This window comes from Ambystoma mexicanum, chromosome 6q (assembly GCF_040938575.1).
Source record: "Ambystoma mexicanum isolate Mex_15411 chromosome 6q, UKY_AmexF1_1, whole genome shotgun sequence".
In the NCBI taxonomy this organism is placed as follows: domain Eukaryota; kingdom Metazoa; phylum Chordata; class Amphibia; order Caudata; family Ambystomatidae; genus Ambystoma; species Ambystoma mexicanum.
In genome coordinates, this window is record NC_090937.1 from 1,483,229,975 (window position 1) to 1,483,246,505 (window position 16,531).

Sequence of the window (16,531 nt, forward strand, 5' to 3'; positions counted from 1 at the left end):
GCTGCCTGGACAGTCGTTCTTGGAAGCCCTGGAACCTGCCAAAGGCCCACCCCTCGTCGGAAAAGCCGATGCGTTTGACTATAGCTATTGGGTGTGTATTTCGTGAGGATAGATAAGGATTTTGCAGTCTGGGAACTGTTCATCTTATCAAGTTCCTCATCAGTGGTGGAATAAAAGAGGTCACTACCCTCAAATGGAAGGTCCAATATGCGCTCGTGGACATCAGGTTTGAACTTGGTAGCCCTGAGCCAGGAAGTCCTTCTCATGTCCGTGGCGATGAAGATGGCCCAGCCTGACGTGTCAATATCTGCCACAGTGGACTCCATGATGTCTTGAGCCACCAATTTTGCTACTGCCAGCTCCGCCCTGAGGCGTGCCTGACTGCACCGGAAGTTCCGAAAGGAAGTCAGCCATTTCCCGCCAAAGCCTCTGGTTAACGGCTGCGAGAATGGCATCCACATTAAACTGACGATATTGCCTTGCTTAGTAAAGCTGAGGACGAGGTGGCGGAGGAAGACTGTGGCTTCGAATAGATAGAGGCAGCAGCAGTCACTGAGGAGTGTGGAAGAGGGTATGCCAACAAGAGTGTATCCCCCCCAAATTGCCTGTACTTGGCATTGAGGCGTCTGTTGGTAGGCAGAGCTGAATGGGGTTTCAGCCATCCTTTTTTGGCCAAGGCGATAACGTCCTTCTGCATCGGGATCATTGTTCTAGCCGCAGGGCAGAGAGAGAGAGAGAGAGAGAGAGAGAGAGAGAGAGGAACTCGGCCAGGACCCCCGCCTCAGGTTGTTACACCTCGGGCTGAGGGATCCCCAAGTATTCTGCCAAACCTGTAAGTCGTTCATGAAAGGCCTTGGCTGAAGATGGTGTGTCAGGGTGGTCCTCCTCATCGGTGTCCACCAGGGTGTCTGGCGCCGGAGGCTGAGTTGTGGAGACAGCAGCCAGAGGCTGCTGTGGAGTGTGGAACCGCCTGAAATGTAGGAGGCAGAGGAGCCAGAATCGAAGGACCCGGTGTGCCCAGCTGTGGCAGCGCCAGGGCCAGAGGAACCAGACCCATAGGAGGAATGACTATGGGCACTGGCGGGGTACTGGTGGCAGCATGTCCCTGATCACATCCCAAAGGATGGAGCCCATCTGAGGTGACCTCATCAGCCTGAGGAATTTCTCAAAAAACCTGTCCCCACATGCTGGTGGGGTGGCAGGTGGTATTAACGGAGTAGCTGGCAGCTGCTGGGCCTGTGCGTACCCTGCCTTGCTGGTTGCATGGGATATCTGCCATGCAACACTGAAGGATAAGCCGTAGGCCACATACCTGGTGAAGACCAGTCCCACCTGGACACTATCTCCTACCTGCTCCCTGAACGGGGATGGTGACAGAAGAGTGGCCATCTTGTCTGGCACGGTGGCCATCTTGTCAAGCTGCATGCACGTGCCTGCGTCGTGGTGCCCGGCTCCCTGGGACCGGCCTCCTCCTGAGCTCTTGGTGGTGGAGCTTGAGGCCTACCCTGCACCTCAGGTTGATGCCTGGTAGGCGTGGATCCCTCGGCTGAGTCGCTGTATGTGCTGCGTGCAGGAGCCCCCCCCCAGACATAATGCTAGTATTTGGGTATAGCCCCTTGGGTAGACACCAGGTAAAAGAACCTTGCGGTCCCTCAGAACTGTCTCCTGAAGGATCTAGTGACCCTCTCGGCCTGGCAGTTGGTAGCCGAATGAGCCTCGGTGCCTGTGCTGGTGTGAGATCCTGAACGGTCCCTCGCACTCGGACGTTTGCTAGGAAAGGAGTCGCCCTTGCGGGTGCGATGGAAAAAAGCAGCCCTACCTTGGGCCTTGACTTGCGTCTGACGAAGTTCTTCAAGTTCTCTGGAGGCGACTTCTCGAAAAGCTCCCTCCACCGAGTTAACCTGTTCAGAGCACGCAGTGCAAGCGCGTTGCACGCGATACAATCTTCCCAGCCAGTGGTCGAGGCCAAGCAGCAGAGGAAAAGAGCGTGGGGGTCAGACATAGGGGAAGAGCCTCTCGCAGGCTGGACACCTGCTGGAGCCAAGGACATCAAAATGCGCCGGGAGGAACGTGGTGCCAGAGGACACAGTACCAGACTAGGATTAGAAGATAAAAGACAAAAAAAAAAAGACGTATCCAGGGGAAGAGCATGTGGAATCACATGGCCGAAGCCAAACCCAGGAGCGCTGGTGAAAGCCGTCTGTTCCCATCGAAGTGGAAAAAGAGGACTGAGGAGTGGCGCCAGTGGGCAGAGTCAGGGGAGAGCATGCCCCCTGCGCGTCTCTAAACTTAAAGGGGAAGAATATTTTCTTCTGTTGAAAAAGGTTCCGTCTCCCATCCCTAGCGAGGGACGCCCATACAGTATGGAGGTAAGGGGATTGGACGTAAGACTACACGTTTTGAAACCACAAAATGGATCTAGTCCTCAAGCCGGTGTCTACAATGACTCTCCATAAATATTTAAAAATCCTAACAAAGGTGTTGTGATGGATGGTGGAGGTGGAGGTGGCACACACACAAAGTACAGGCCTGTACCAGTAAGAAAGGCTGGAATATGGTGGGAAGGTCTTCCAGCTGAGCTGACGGGTGCTACATTGGGTTCTGGATGGCTCAGCATTTTCCATCTTGCTCCCACTCCAAGCTTTACGCCTGCAGCTGCTGGAAATAAGGCACACATTTCAAATGGCAGTCAAAATAATTCACACTTGAAGCGAATCTCTGCTTCTGCCCGGTATTAGAAAACGCACTGTTGTATTGCTTACAAATCTTCATTCTGTGCAGGTGAGATTACACTTCGGAGATCAGCATCACACATTCGCACTTTTCATTATTTAAGATTCTTAGCCCCTTACAGCGGATGCCAACTGTTTGATCCTACTGAAGCTAGCGACTCGATTACGAATAAGGGGGAAGAATACTCCATGAAATACATACGGATCTAGCTAGCATGCAGTCCAGGACAGCACTGTAGGAAAGGAAATAGGAACAGGAACTCTTCTGTGCACATATTTGGAAAACAAAATACTTCAGTGATGAAGGGTAACCTAGATGATCAACGGACGAAGGACTAGTCTACCGAAAGATGCATACATCGCCCTAAAGTGTTCATGGTGAGCTGCTGCAGAACACTTGTTCATTCCGTCCGGAGGAACCTCCCAGTCATACATTTAGGGCGGGATTATGGGGACTCCTCTACACCGGTTCTGGTAAATATAACCCTTGCTCTCCAAAGCAGGCAGTAGCCATAACCTTACACCCCCACATCTGTAGGCCACTCACCCAAAGAAAGAAATGCCTGGCCATTGGACTAGGCATTGGAATTTCCTAGACATTGCGGGTAAGGGAAACCCCCCCGGGCACAGAAGGCTATCCCCATATGTTAGGTCTGAATATTCTTTTCTCATACCTTTCTGAACCCCTTGAACTAGTTATTCAGTATCTATGGTCTTTCTACTTTGCTGTTGTGAGTAGAAGGACATCTACTGAAATCCCCCTTTCGCTGCAAATCCCTTTCTGGTGTGCTGCCATTAGTAGCCCATATGGTTACCAGGGCACAGGTGTAAGTGTGCTGCGGAGTAGGCTGGTGGCAGCTGTGATTTTGTGTCCGTTACATTTTTCCACCTTAGGATCCCAGTTCACCATCATGGTAGCCATTGGGGCACAAATATATTGAAGCCCTGCTCTTGGCCTATTTGTCTCCACCATCCGTTTGTCTGTGTGGACCGAGAAGCATGGCACAAATGCCCGTTTTCTACTCAACTAAGCCCAATCTGAACCCCCAAAGGAACCCCAGGTTGCTGTTGCCTTGGTTTGAACATGTGTAGACTGGTTTAAAAAACAGAGGATAGCACTGGGGAAACGTGGGGTCTCGGAAGCAAGACCACGCAGAGCAACAGAGGCTCGAATCCTGGATCCGCACTTAGAAACCAAACTGAACCGGTATTAAGCGCATTATGAAAAAACAATTAAATTAAATACAGAGGCATCCCAGCAATTGATGTTTTTGGCTGTTTTTACACGTTGGTGTACACGTCTGGAGTGTGATGCCAGCCCGTGGGGGAATGTGCTGTAAGTGGAAGACCATGTGCATTTCTCAGATCTGCCCCTGATCCTTACCTGAAGAGGGTCTCCCGTTGTTTTCATAAAGTAAATTACTTTGTTGTAATTTACTTTGTGTGACTTTCTGTAGGTGTGTGTGGCTTAAGGAGTAAACGGGAGATCGAGAGGGGTTTGGGTCTGGGTTGTAGTGAAGGTGAAGGGGTAGCATGGGGGGGAAATCACCTCCCAAAAATTCGAAGTAATGTATGATATGGCATTTATAACGCGCCTATACACAAGTGTTTCAAGGCCCGACGAGGCAAGGGAGGGGGACAGAGGGAGGATAAAGACATCGATCTTACTAAGCCAAGAGACAATGAGATCGCGCAAGTGCATGGGAGAGGCGAGGGGAAAAGAGCGAGGTGAGGAGGGTATTGCTGTACATGGGAATAAAAAAAACACAACAAGAAGTGCGACCAACAGGTGGCAGGCGCAAGGGAAAGTGCAGACGACTGGTGTCCAAGGTGCAGGTAGGGGACTGTAGGGTTACAGATAGCAAGGTTTGCCGGGAGGCAGTGCGGGTGTGCAACTGGGTGGGCAGGGACCTGGGCCCGAGATCAGAGGGTAGCCAGGTGACCAGTGTAGTTTCAGACATGAATCAGCAGGGGAGAGGAAGAGAGAAGGCAGAAGCAAAGATGAAGGTCTTGAGGTGCTTCTGGAACCGGAGATGGTTCTCCTCAAGTTTCAGAGAGGCAGGAAGGCTGTTCCAGAGGGAGGCCCCAGCCAAAGAAAGATCTACCACCAACTCTTTGCTTGGAGAACCGACTGACCCTGAGGGAGTTGGAGGTGGAGGAGCAAAAGAGCTCAAGTAGAAAGGTATTTACGAAGAGCGAGTTGGAGGTAATAAAGCCCCAGACCTCAGAAGGCCTTGTGGACAATGCAAAGGGTCTTGAACTTAATCCTCGCAGCCACTGGGAGCCAATGCAGAGATTTCAGTGCTGGAGAGATACGATCCGTGGTTTTGAGGCCAAGGACAAGTCTTGCAGTCCTGTTCTGGATGAGTTGCAGAGGGCGGAGAGCAGAAGCAGGCAGATTTAGAAAGACTGTTGCAGTAGTCCAGCCTAGAGAGAACCAGAGCTCTGGAGACAGAGCTTCGGGGGGAAGGAGAGGAAAAGAAGAATACATCAGAGGAGTTGCAGTTGGTAGTTTGACTTCTTAGAGATGTCTGAGATGTGGGGAGAAAAGGAGAGTGTGGAGTTGAAGATGACCCCAAGGTTCTTAGCCTCACAGGTGGGAGCAGGAAGAGGGCCAAGGGAGCCCGGCCAGAAAGTACCAGGAAAGGAGGGTGCATGTTTGCCGATTAGGATAATCGGCATCTTACTGGCAAGGCAGAGATCATTGGCGGCACACCACTCCTGGATAGCAGACAGACAGAGATGAGAGGGAGAAGAAGTGGCAGAGGGGAGCATGAACATGAGCTGTCTGTCATCTGCATAGCATAGAGCGGCAATGCGGTGGGCAAGACGTGCCTGGTATTGGTTGAAAAGTCAGGGAGAGATATTAGACCCCTGGGGAACACCAGAGGTAGAGAATAAGACAGAGGAAAGGAAGGACCCAAGTTGGATCTGGGAGGGTCAATCAGAGAGGAAAGAGGTCAGCCAGGCCAGGGTCTGATCGGTCATGCCCAGGTTATCACAGAGACGATTGAGCAGGATGGCATGGTTGACCGTGTCAAAGGCAGACGAGAGATCGCGTAAGATGAGAACAGAGCAGAGATTAGAATCGAGGTTAGAGTGCAGGTCTTCACGGATGTTCAGTAGAGCAGTTTCCGTGCTTCTGGCTGCTCTGAATCCAGACTGATGGTCATGGGGACAACCAACAGATTCAGTGTGAAGATTAAGCTGGGAGATGGCTAGCTTTTCCAGGAGTTTGCCCAGGAAAGGAGTGATGGAGATTGGGCGATAGTTAGCCGGGCAGGAGGGGTCAGCTGAGAGTTTCTTAAGAAGAGGTTGCACAAGTGAGTGCTTCGGGGGGGGGGGGGAAGACTCCAGTGGTGAAGGAATGGCTGCAGAAGTCAGCCAAGGCAGGATTGAGGGTCTCAATGTGGTCCTTGATGGTTTTGGAAGAGCAGAGAAGAACCGGTTTTGACGAGACTTTCATAGATTGGATTTGTCTAGAAAACTCGTCAGGGGAGAACAGAGGAAAGAGAGAAGGAGGGAGGAGAGGTGGCCACAGGGGGCCGGAGGTAGAGGAGAGAATAGAGGGAGGAGTAGGAGAGGATGAGAGAGTGGACAGGATGTCCTGAGTTTGAGAGATTAAATGAGAAGCCAGGGCAGTGCAGAGGGCCTGGGAGGAGACAGGAGAGGTAGAGACTGCAGCAGGATTGGCCAGCTCCTTGCAAATTTTAAAGTGTTTGACCGAGTTGTTAGATGCTGCAGAGACACGTATTTGGATGTGGGCTCTTCTTGGTACGGAAAGAGCCATTATTGCCTTTGGAGCAGGCAGCAGGCCAGTTTGTCAGAGGATGCACAAGAAGCTAGCCATTTCCTCTCAGCCACCCTGCACCTGTGTTTAAGGGTGACGAGGTCAGAGTCATACCAGGAGTTGCACTTGGCTTTGGGCTTCAAGCGGATCCTCATGACAGGGGCAAGAACATCAAGAGTATCAGAGATAGAAGAGTGTAGCATGGAAGAACTAGTTACTCTTACCTTGTAACGTTCTTTCGATGGGATGTTCCTCCGACGTATTCCTTATCTTAGATTCCTTATCTTAGATAGAAATCCTTCAGCTTTGCTGGCCTCGGAAAATTTTTTCGCCAGAGGGCGCTGCGCGTCGATGATCGCCGAGTCGATGACCCTCGACGGCCTCCGTGCCGACGTCGACGTCATCCTGCCTATAAAGGCCGCGCGCAGCGTCCGTTGCTCAGTTCCGTTTTGTAGTCCCCAGTAATGTTTTTGGATTAGACTAATCACCTTGAAGGAGCATAGGCTGCAAACCCACAGGAAGTCATACTGCGGGGATGGATGGGAGGGTCGATAAGGAATACGTCGGAGGAACATCCCATCGAAAGAACGTTACAAGGTAAGAGTAACTAGTTCTTCGAAGGGATTGTGTCCTCCGACGTATTCCTTATCTTAGATAGACTCCCATAGCAGTGGTATTGTGACTGGAGGCGGGAGTAATAAAAGTTATGTTACCCTTCCAGAATGGACAGAGTGTAACACAGCCTTGCCGAATCTAGTTTCTTGACTAGAGGAGGAATCCAGGCTATAGAATTTGGTAAATGTATGTGCGGACGACCATGTGGCAGCCGCACATATATCTCGAATTGGCACCCCTCTTTGAAGGGCTGAGGATGTTGCGATACCCCTGGTAGAATGAGCCCTTAGATTTTGAGGAGGCTCCTTTCCTGCCAATTTGTAGCACTCCAGAATGGCTAAAATAATCCATCTGGAGATGGTTTGTTTTGTTATTGGAAGGCCCAACTTATGTCCTGCATAACCTACAAAGAGTTGGTCTGCTTGTCTGATCTTAGCCAATCTGCTGATATAGAAGCTCAAGGCTCGCTTAGGGTCCAGCCTGTGCAGTCTCTCTTCCTCCTTCCCCGGATGAGGAGGAGGGTAGAAAGAAGGTAATATAATCTTCTGAGTGATGTGAAACTCCGAGACTACCTTCGGGAGGAAGTTAGGCTTCACCTGAAGAACAACTTTGTCCTTGTAAAAGATTGTATGTGGAGGTTTACACGATAAGGCTTGCAACTCGCTAACCCTTCTAGCAGATGTCAATGCTATTAGCAAAACAGTTTTGAGGGTGAGAAGCTTCAATGAACAAGAGTGTAGTGGTTCAAAAGGGGCACCCTTTAGGAAGTTTAAAATTAGGTTTAAATCCCATAAGGGAACTTGAAAAGGTTTCGGGGGATAAACATTAGTTAATCCTTTTAGGTATTGTATTACCAATGGAATTTTGAAGTATGAAGGCTCCTCTGCAGTGCGCTTAAAGATTGATAGCGCTGCGAGATAGCCCTTAATTGTGCCAACCTGTAGGCCTGAATTAGCCAGGTAAAGTAAGAATGACAACACCATAGGTGTACCACAAGAAAAGGGTTCAATATTCTTTTCTCTGCACCAGCTGCAAAATTTGTTCCAACGGCAGCGGTATAGAGTTTTAGTTGCCGGCCTTCTGGCCGAAAGCAACACCTCCATAACATCATCCGGAAGGTCCCAATCCTTGTACCTCAACCTTTCAGACACCAAGCGTGAAGGTTGAGGGTCTTGATGGCTGGATGGAGAACCTGACCTTCCTTCTGCGAGAGAAGATCCTCTCTGTATGGCAGTCGAATTGGAGGGCAGATGGACATGTCTAGAAGGTCCGGGTACCACGTTCTCCTGGCCCAATCCGGGGCAATTAGGATCATGGTCTTCCGAAACCTTCTCAACCTCCTGATCATTTGAGGAATGACAGGGACCGGAGGGAACGCGTACAGAAGTGGGAACTCCCAGTCCACTACGAACGCATCTCCTAGAGCTCCTCTCGGGGGAAATTCCCTTGAGCAAAATCTGTCGCACTTCCTGTTGATACTGGTGGCGAACAGATCCACTTGAGGGGTTCCCCAAAGGGCGAAGATCTCTTGAAGGACTTCCTGAGCTATCTCCCACTCGTGAGAGACTGTGCTCTGCCTGCTCAGAGCGTCCGCTGTCAAGTTCTTCTCTCCGGCTAGGTGAATTGCCGATAGAGAGATTCCTTCCTGAATTGCCCAAAACCAGAGCTGCATCGCCTCTCTGCACAGTGGTAGTGAGCCTACGCCTCCTCTTTTGTTGAGGTAGTGCATGGCCACTGTATTGTCCGTCATTATTAGGACGTTTCTTCCCCGTACAGACGGCAGAAAAGCCTTCAGCGCTAGTCTGATGGCTCTCAGCTCCAACAGGTTGATATGTAGTTTGGACTCCGATGGAGACCAACGACCGCTGATGGTCAAGTCGTTGGCGTGAGCTCCCCACCCCGTGAGTGAGGCATCCGTGACTACTGTTATCTCCGGCCATGGTTGCCAAAACATTTCTCCTTTCAGGATGTTCTCCCGACAGGCCCACCACTGAAGGTCTCGGGCTACTTTGACCGGGATCCGAAGGAGATCTGTCATCCTTCCTGAGAACTGTGACCACTGAGTTCTCAGTGCCCACTGGAGGGATCTCATTCTCAGGCGAGCCTCCGGCACGAGGAATATGCAGGATGCCATGAGGCCTAGCAACCTCAGAAAGTCGTAGGCTGGGAGATATTGGGCATTCTGAAATCTGATGACCATCTGCAGAATATCTCGAGCCCTCACCTCTGGTGGCAAGGCTTTTCCCAGGGAAGTGTCCAGGACTGCTCCAATGAATTGGAGTCTCTGTGATGGTATCATCTGTGACTTCTTTAAATTGAGGGAGAAGCCCAGCTTGTGAAGGAAGTGGCAAACATAATCTAGTTGTCTCTGAGCCTGTTCCGAAGATACAGCTCTGATCAACCAATCGTCTAGGTAAGGGTAGACATGAATCCCTTCCCTCCTTAGACTTGCAGCCACAACCGACATTAGCTTGGTAAAGACCCTCGGGGCGGAGGTTAGCCCAAATGGCAGAACTCGAAATTGATAATGAGAGCTGCCAATTGCGAACCTCAGGTATCTCCTGTGCCTGGGATGGATCGGCACATGGAAATAAGCGTCCTGGAGGTCTAGAGATACCAACCAGTCCTGAAGCTGGAGGGCCTGAAGGATCTGAGAGAGAGTCACCATCTTGAACTTGTCCTTTCGGAGGAATTTGTTCAATTCCCGTAAGTCTAAGATGGGTCTCAGTCCTCCGTCCTTCTTCGGTATTATGAAGTAGGGGGAGTACCAACCCTTGTTCCTTTCCGCTACAGGTACCAGTTCTATGGCACCTTTCTCTAGCAGGTCTAAAACCTCCTGCAAGAGGAGCGGATCTGGAAGCTTCAAAGGGTTGTTCCCCGGTGGATGACTCTGAGGGATATGTAGGAAGGGCAGGCAGTAACCTTGGGCCACTGTCTCCAGAGCCCAAGCATCTGACGTAATAGCCTGCCATTCCGTCAGATGGTGAGTTAACCTGCCCCCTACTGGTGTTCTGTGAGGGGAGACCTCAGAGTGGTTTTGAAGCGGCTGATGCAGTTGCCGAAGGTAAAGTGGCTCCTGCTCCTGCGGGTGCGGCTTTCTTTCCCCTACCCCGTCCACCACGGGTAAATCTTCCTTGGCCTCTTTGAGCCGGTCGTCCCCTGCCCCTTCCATATGAGGAATAGTAACGAAAGGACCGTCCTCTCCACGATGATCCCGAAGGACGAAAGGTATTCTGACGGATAGCAGCTCCCAATGACTTGGCTGCTGCCTTGGACGTTTGCAGTTTCTCCAAACTGTCATCCGCCTTCTTTCCAAAGAGGGTAGAACCGTCAAAGGGCATATTCAAAAGCCTGGTCTGCACGTCAGAGGCAAAACCAGACTTCCTCAACCACGCATGCCTGCGGATTGTGGTACTTGCCGCCATGGCCCTGCTGATACTGTCAGCAGAATCTAGGCCAGTTTGTAGGGTCTCGCACATCGCATCTTTACCATCCCTGATGATGTTTAAAAATGCGTCCCTTTCCTCTCCTTCTTGGAGGCAGTCAGCCGCTGATGAAGCGCACTCCCAAAGGGTGTGGCTGAACCTAGCGAGCGTACAGGTCGCGTTAATAGACTTTAACGCCATGCTACAGGCAGAAAAAACCTTCTTAGCCATGGCATCATACTTTTTGTCATCCCTATCCTGCGGAGCAGTGGGGTATGCAGATGTGCTGCCTGATGAGGTTGCAGCCTGTACAACCAAGCTCTCAGGAGTAGGGTGTTTTGACAAATATTCAGGGTCAGAACTAGCCACCCTGTATTTTGTTGACAGTTTTTTATTTACTGCCGGGATAATTTCTGGCGTTTCCCAGTTTGTCAAAATCCTTCTCTGTAGAGCAGAGTGAAATGGAACCACAGGATCCTCCTGTGGGCCCTTGTCCAGTATGTCAGTGAGGTCATCCTGCTGAAAGGCAGGAGAAGGTGCAGACCAACCCATAAATTCTATGATTCTAGACATCAGAGCTCTATATGGAGTCTCCGCATGTTCTCCTGGGTCTGGTTTGATAAATTCTGCTTCAGGAGAAGTGTCCAAGCCACTAGCTTCCTGAAGTGCATCCTGAAGATTTTTTAATCTTCCTTCCTCAGAGGCGAAAGTCTCTGGCTCTGGTGATGTGGTCCTCTGTAAATCAATATCTTGGTCTGAATCCTCCCTTTCCTCAAAAATCGAGGTTAAAGGGGGATACATTGGTTTTTGGAATGGTATAAACCCCATTTCCAATGCAGAAGGAGCCATCATCACAGGCCTTGAAAACGTCGATGTCGTCGACACCGACGTGAAAGTACTCGAAGGCGCCGTGAAAAGCGTCGAGAAATGTGTACTAGGCCTCGAAGAACTCGAAAGGATCGGAGTCCTGCTCGAGAACGACGTCGACGTTCTCGGCGTCGAGTCGGAGGTCTTTTGTCTAACCGTTGGCTGTGGAGTAGCCGTGGTTATTTCCTTCACCGGCGTCGATATCGGCGTCGACGTCGGCGTCGACTCGATCGACTGATGCGCCGATGAATCCTTCGACAACGGCGTCGATGGCGCCGACCTCTGTTTCGAAGGAGTTTTCGACGATGGCGTCGATGATGCTTTATCTCCCGATGGCTCGAGGCGCTTTCGGGTTGACTTTTCCGCCGGGTACTGCGACTCGCGGCGTTTAGATTTTTTGGGTTTTTTACCCGGGGTATCACCCTCAGCTGTCTTCGAGGGGGACGAGGCCGCTTTCTCGAAGACGCTTAGCATCTTTTTCCTGAATTCCTCCCACTCAGCTTGCGAGCTGCGTTTTGTGGGGCAATGAACTCTCTCAGGAGAACTCGACGAAGATGACGAAGGGGATCTCCTACGTCTCTTCTTCGAGTGTCTCGATGTCGACGAGTGGTGGGAGCCACTTCGTGATCTAGATCGAGAGTGTTTTTTTATGGTGAGGAGACGAACGTCTCGACTCTACCGAAGAAGCTTTCGAGGAAGTTAAAGTTGACCTACCTCTCTCGAGCTTCCCCCTACGCTCCTTCAAGGCTTTCGCCGTCATGGAAAGGCATTCCTCACACTCCGAACTCTGGTGCGTGATTCCCAGACACCACAAACAGACCCTGTGAGGGTCCGTCAACGACATTTTCTTCCCGCAGTCTCGGCACTTTTTGAAACCGGACCGAGGGGTCGTCGGGTCGGAGGAGGATGCCATCGATATCGAGGTAAATAGTAGTTATTATATACGTTATCTTGACGAGAACTGAGCAACGGTGTTCCGAGGCACAACGAAGCGCGGAAAAACGGAACTGAGCAACGGACGCTGCGCGCGGCCTTTATAGGCAGGATGACGTCGACGTCGGCACGGAGGCCGTCGAGGGTCATCGACTCGGCGATCATCGACGCGCAGCGCCCTCTGGCGAAAAAATTTTCCGAGGCCAGCAAAGCTGAAGGATTTCTATCTAAGATAAGGAATCTAAGATAAGGAATACGTCGGAGGACACAATCCCTTCGAAAGGGCTGTGTCAAGATGTGTGTCAGCCAGAGGAGGAGTAGGGGGAGAGAAAGGGGCAGCAAAATCTGCAACAGACACACACTTCATGGGTCTGGTGGCCGAGAAGGTAGGTGGCAGTGCTGGAGTTGGTTTGGCCTGGGGGCAGAGAGGAAGAGATGGGAGGAAAGGAGAAAGTGATCACCCCAGGAAAGAGGAGTGGTGAGAGGGAGAGAGGGGGAGGAGTGGTGAGAGGGAGAGAGGGGGAGGTCTGAGGAGATCAGAACATCCAGCGTGTGCCCCGCACAGTGTGTCGGGCCAGAGGTGAGAAAAGAAAGTCGCAGAGGTCACAAAAGAGTCCAGAGGATGGACTGAAAGCATCCAGGTGGATGTTAAAGTCTACAAGAAGGTGGAGTTGAGCGGTCGAGGCGAGGAGGGAGGAGGAGAGGACAGCCCACTTAGAAAGGAATTACACAAAGAAAATTAAAATGAAGTCATTTGTTTTGTTGTAATGACATAAAACCCTGAAGATTGCTGGAAGACGGCCTGCTGTTGAAGATCCCGACTTGGCCCCACTGGTTGTACCCTGGCTCCTTTGCCCATGTAGTCCGTTCCTTCCTTTCCGGTGTTATCCAGCCCACAGCTGGTTTGCATCCAGGTGCAGTCTGGCTGGTTAGGCTGCCTGTCCTTGCGGGTGCTTATAGTAAAATCCTAAGTGTCGAAAGTACAGGATCCCTGGCTTGCTGCTGCTCAGGCTCGGTTCTGTTATGGGCCATCGCGGTTTCGCCTCTAGTCAGTACCACAATTAGGGGAAACTTTCCTGGTTGGTAGCTGCACCCTCAGCTCCTTTGGGCTGAGCTGTAACCATGTTGGGTTCATGCATGCTCCTGTTTGCTGATCCAGTTTCTGCATATCCTCCTAGCTCAGTAGTCTTTAAAATGCCCTTTTTGTTGTGCTTTCTTTTGCTGGGTCGCAGGCTTGTGTCCTTCTGCACTGAGCCCTTAAATACAGCCAACAAGACCCAAATCGGAGCAACAAGCGCGGTGAATACCTGTCCAGTCTCAACTGGTCCTGATCCCATAGTTTGTTCTGTTCTCATATGTTGCATGGGTATGGGAGTAGTATGGCTCTAAGCCCTCCCTGCTCCCACCGCAGCACTGTAATTCATGGTCTACAGTGGGCCTTGTGCTTTCCCCATCAGCCACCCGTCTCACTGGTTACCTCTTCGGCTGCACCTGTGGGGTAGAAATAACTCAACTGACTCTTCCCCATAGCCATAGTAGAAGTATGGAATTTGTCCCATCTAATTCCCATCGTGGAATTCTATAAACTCCTTCAAAGTGACTTACAAAAGGTACTGAGCTGAAGTAGGGTATTTTTTTCTTCTGGTTCCCCCTCGGGCCATTGAGATTTTATGACAAAGACATTTTATGAGAACCTAGAATGCATTATACATTAATAGATCACTGCAGTTCAGACTATGCTAGAAAGTAATGGGGTCCACTGGTGGTTACCATTGTTTCTACTTCTTTCTGTGTTGAACTGGAACCTAGAAAGGCCCAGTACTGCTTGTCCATGTTTACCGTTTGTTTTGTTGGCCCCATGGTCCTGTTTTGATTAAGTCGCAATATTTGTCCATACTTTCAGGAACACATATAGGCTTTGTTCTTGTTACATTGGCCTCCTTAACTGTGTTAAGTGAGAAACCTGAAGGTGTCTCACCCGCTAGTCCCCGGGGATCCGTCATCCAGGTGGCCAGGCATGGCCATCGCTATTGGATCCAGTTCCTGGGGGTGGACCAGTGCAGGAGGATTACCTGGATGGGGCGGAGGAGGGTCGTTTTAGGCGAGTCTAAGTGGGACGCGGTATCCCCTGCCTTATGACACCTTTTCCCCACCTTGTCCAGTAGGATTTTTAGAAACTCTACCCTGGCCCTTTTCCAACACTAACACTTTCTAACACCGTGAGCGGCAACGGACTAATACCAGATCCGTTAACCTGACATGTGCCAACACAAGGGTTAGGCAGAGTCAGGCAATTGCCGAAAACTACACACACCAGACTGCCCTTGGTCTTCCCCATAAGGAAAAAAGGCGGAGCCCAACAGCACACTCTGAGCAAGGCCGAACACACAAGGAAGCAGCTATTCCAGGACGCCAGTTCAAAACGGAGGGGAAAGGCGGCGAGACCTGAAAGGACGTCAAGGAGGGAGTTGCCCTTTCCCTTTTCAAACCAGACCTGCGAAGCCTTTGACAAAAGAAACATAAGACCCGGAATTGCAGCTGGCAAATGGTGTGACTGATGTCAGCGGTACATGAAACCCTCCCACACTGATAGCCAGGGCGGGGAGATGAGGTTGACATCATGGTACCGTCCTTGACTACAGCGGCAAAAGAAACTGTCAACGAGTTCTATACAGCCGGTGAGTCGGAAGACCCCGATAGTGAACCGGACTGCGTTAGGCTGAAGGTTGCAGTGGCAACATTAGGAAGATAAATAGACAGAAGTCTTTATGAACGAACTTGGTACCAGAGAGAGTCGGCTGGCACCACATGGGCCCTCATTCGAAGGTCTCTGGCTGGTACCCCCTCTCCTGAACAAAGACTGTTGAGCTGAACGTTTTGAAACTAGTCCAAGAGGCCATAGGGAAGGTGGTCGGGCTGTAAAAGTAGATATTTTCCTTTATAATGTTGGCCTAAGCACATACACAAACATTTAACATACACAATGGACTGCGCCATCGCAATGTCCAAAAACGCCATCCTGGCTGCTTTGCTCCCATACTCTAGTTCTCATTCTGAACGCAGTGAAAGCGTGCAGTCACTGCTTCGGAAGCTTCCTTGAAAACTGCCCCCACAAAGGAATGCTAAGAATTACTGAGCACACAGACCTCTGCAACAGAGAACCTTGCAGCACTGGCACGAACATAGCTAATCTGTAAATTAGGTGCCATTCTGTCTTTCCTGACTGTCTTGTTTTCCGCTGCCCAATTGTGAACGTGCCATCAAGACTATTAAAGCGAAGCACGATTTACAGCATATTCTGTTGCTAAAATGAACAAACTACTGAGTAGACATGCAGACTGAACTTTTAGCTTAGTAAAACATAGATAAAGGAGCACAAAGAATGTTACTTTGTACTGAAGAACACAATATCTTCCTAAATCCTTGTTGCTCCACTTCCCAGACAGTAAAATAGTCTGCAGATGTCATGGAGAGCTCGAGCACATGTTACCATGGAGAATGGCCCACATACATGGGTCTTTAGGTCACAAGTAAATATCACGTGATGAGCTAGCCCTAATTAGTCATGATATTGTGGAACTGTATATAGTATCTGTATGCCCACAAGTTGAGGCTCACTTTCTTATGCTTTTAATAAGTATCAAATAAAAAATAAATATCAATTGTGTGTTGTGCATTTGAAAAGTCAGTCCGTGCTAGAGTACGAATAAACTGTTGTTTATATCTTTGTTCCTCCTCGTGACTGCCGTGTCTTCCATTGTTTCACTGTAGCCTCCTATTATCGGACTGACATCCAAAGTGTCAAGCCAAACCCCTTGTACAATCGAAAGTTCTTGAAATATCACAGAAGTTTTCACGATTCTGAAATTGTGAATCCGACTGAGGAAATTGTGAAACAGGCGTTTGCGCCCGGCTGAGGGGAACGCTACTGCAATTTTCTTATAGCCCGCACTTGCAATAGGTTAACAGAGTAACCCAGCGAGACTAGATCGCCCATTGGAAGTGCTTTGGGAGGTTGACGCTGAAAGAAGGATCAGAGCCCGGCTGAGGGGGTAATCTAAGGGTGAAGGTTAATCACCCGACATGAAGATTTGCAGAGGAACTTTTTTTTGTGGGTTTTTGCATACCAGGCCTTTTGCATGAGAAGAGACTTGGGCACAGAAGGCCTT

General features: G+C 50.3%; 1 protein-coding gene across 4 annotated transcripts in view; it reads right to left on the reverse strand.

Moving 5' to 3' along the window:
- The window catches only part of EIF2AK3 (eukaryotic translation initiation factor 2 alpha kinase 3), a 394,300-nt gene that overhangs the window by 186,759 nt on the left and 191,010 nt on the right, over positions 1-16,531 (reverse strand). For 2 of the 4 annotated variants that reach the window (XM_069632206.1, XM_069632204.1), the window contains exon 9: positions 2,536-2,658. The exons of 1 other annotated variant lie outside the window; for it this stretch is intronic. In XM_069632206.1, coding sequence (XP_069488307.1) covers positions 2,536-2,658 — 123 coding nt within the window. The remainder of the gene's footprint in view (positions 1-2,535; positions 2,659-16,531) is intronic. One more of the 4 variants, XM_069632205.1, reaches the window with a different exon arrangement.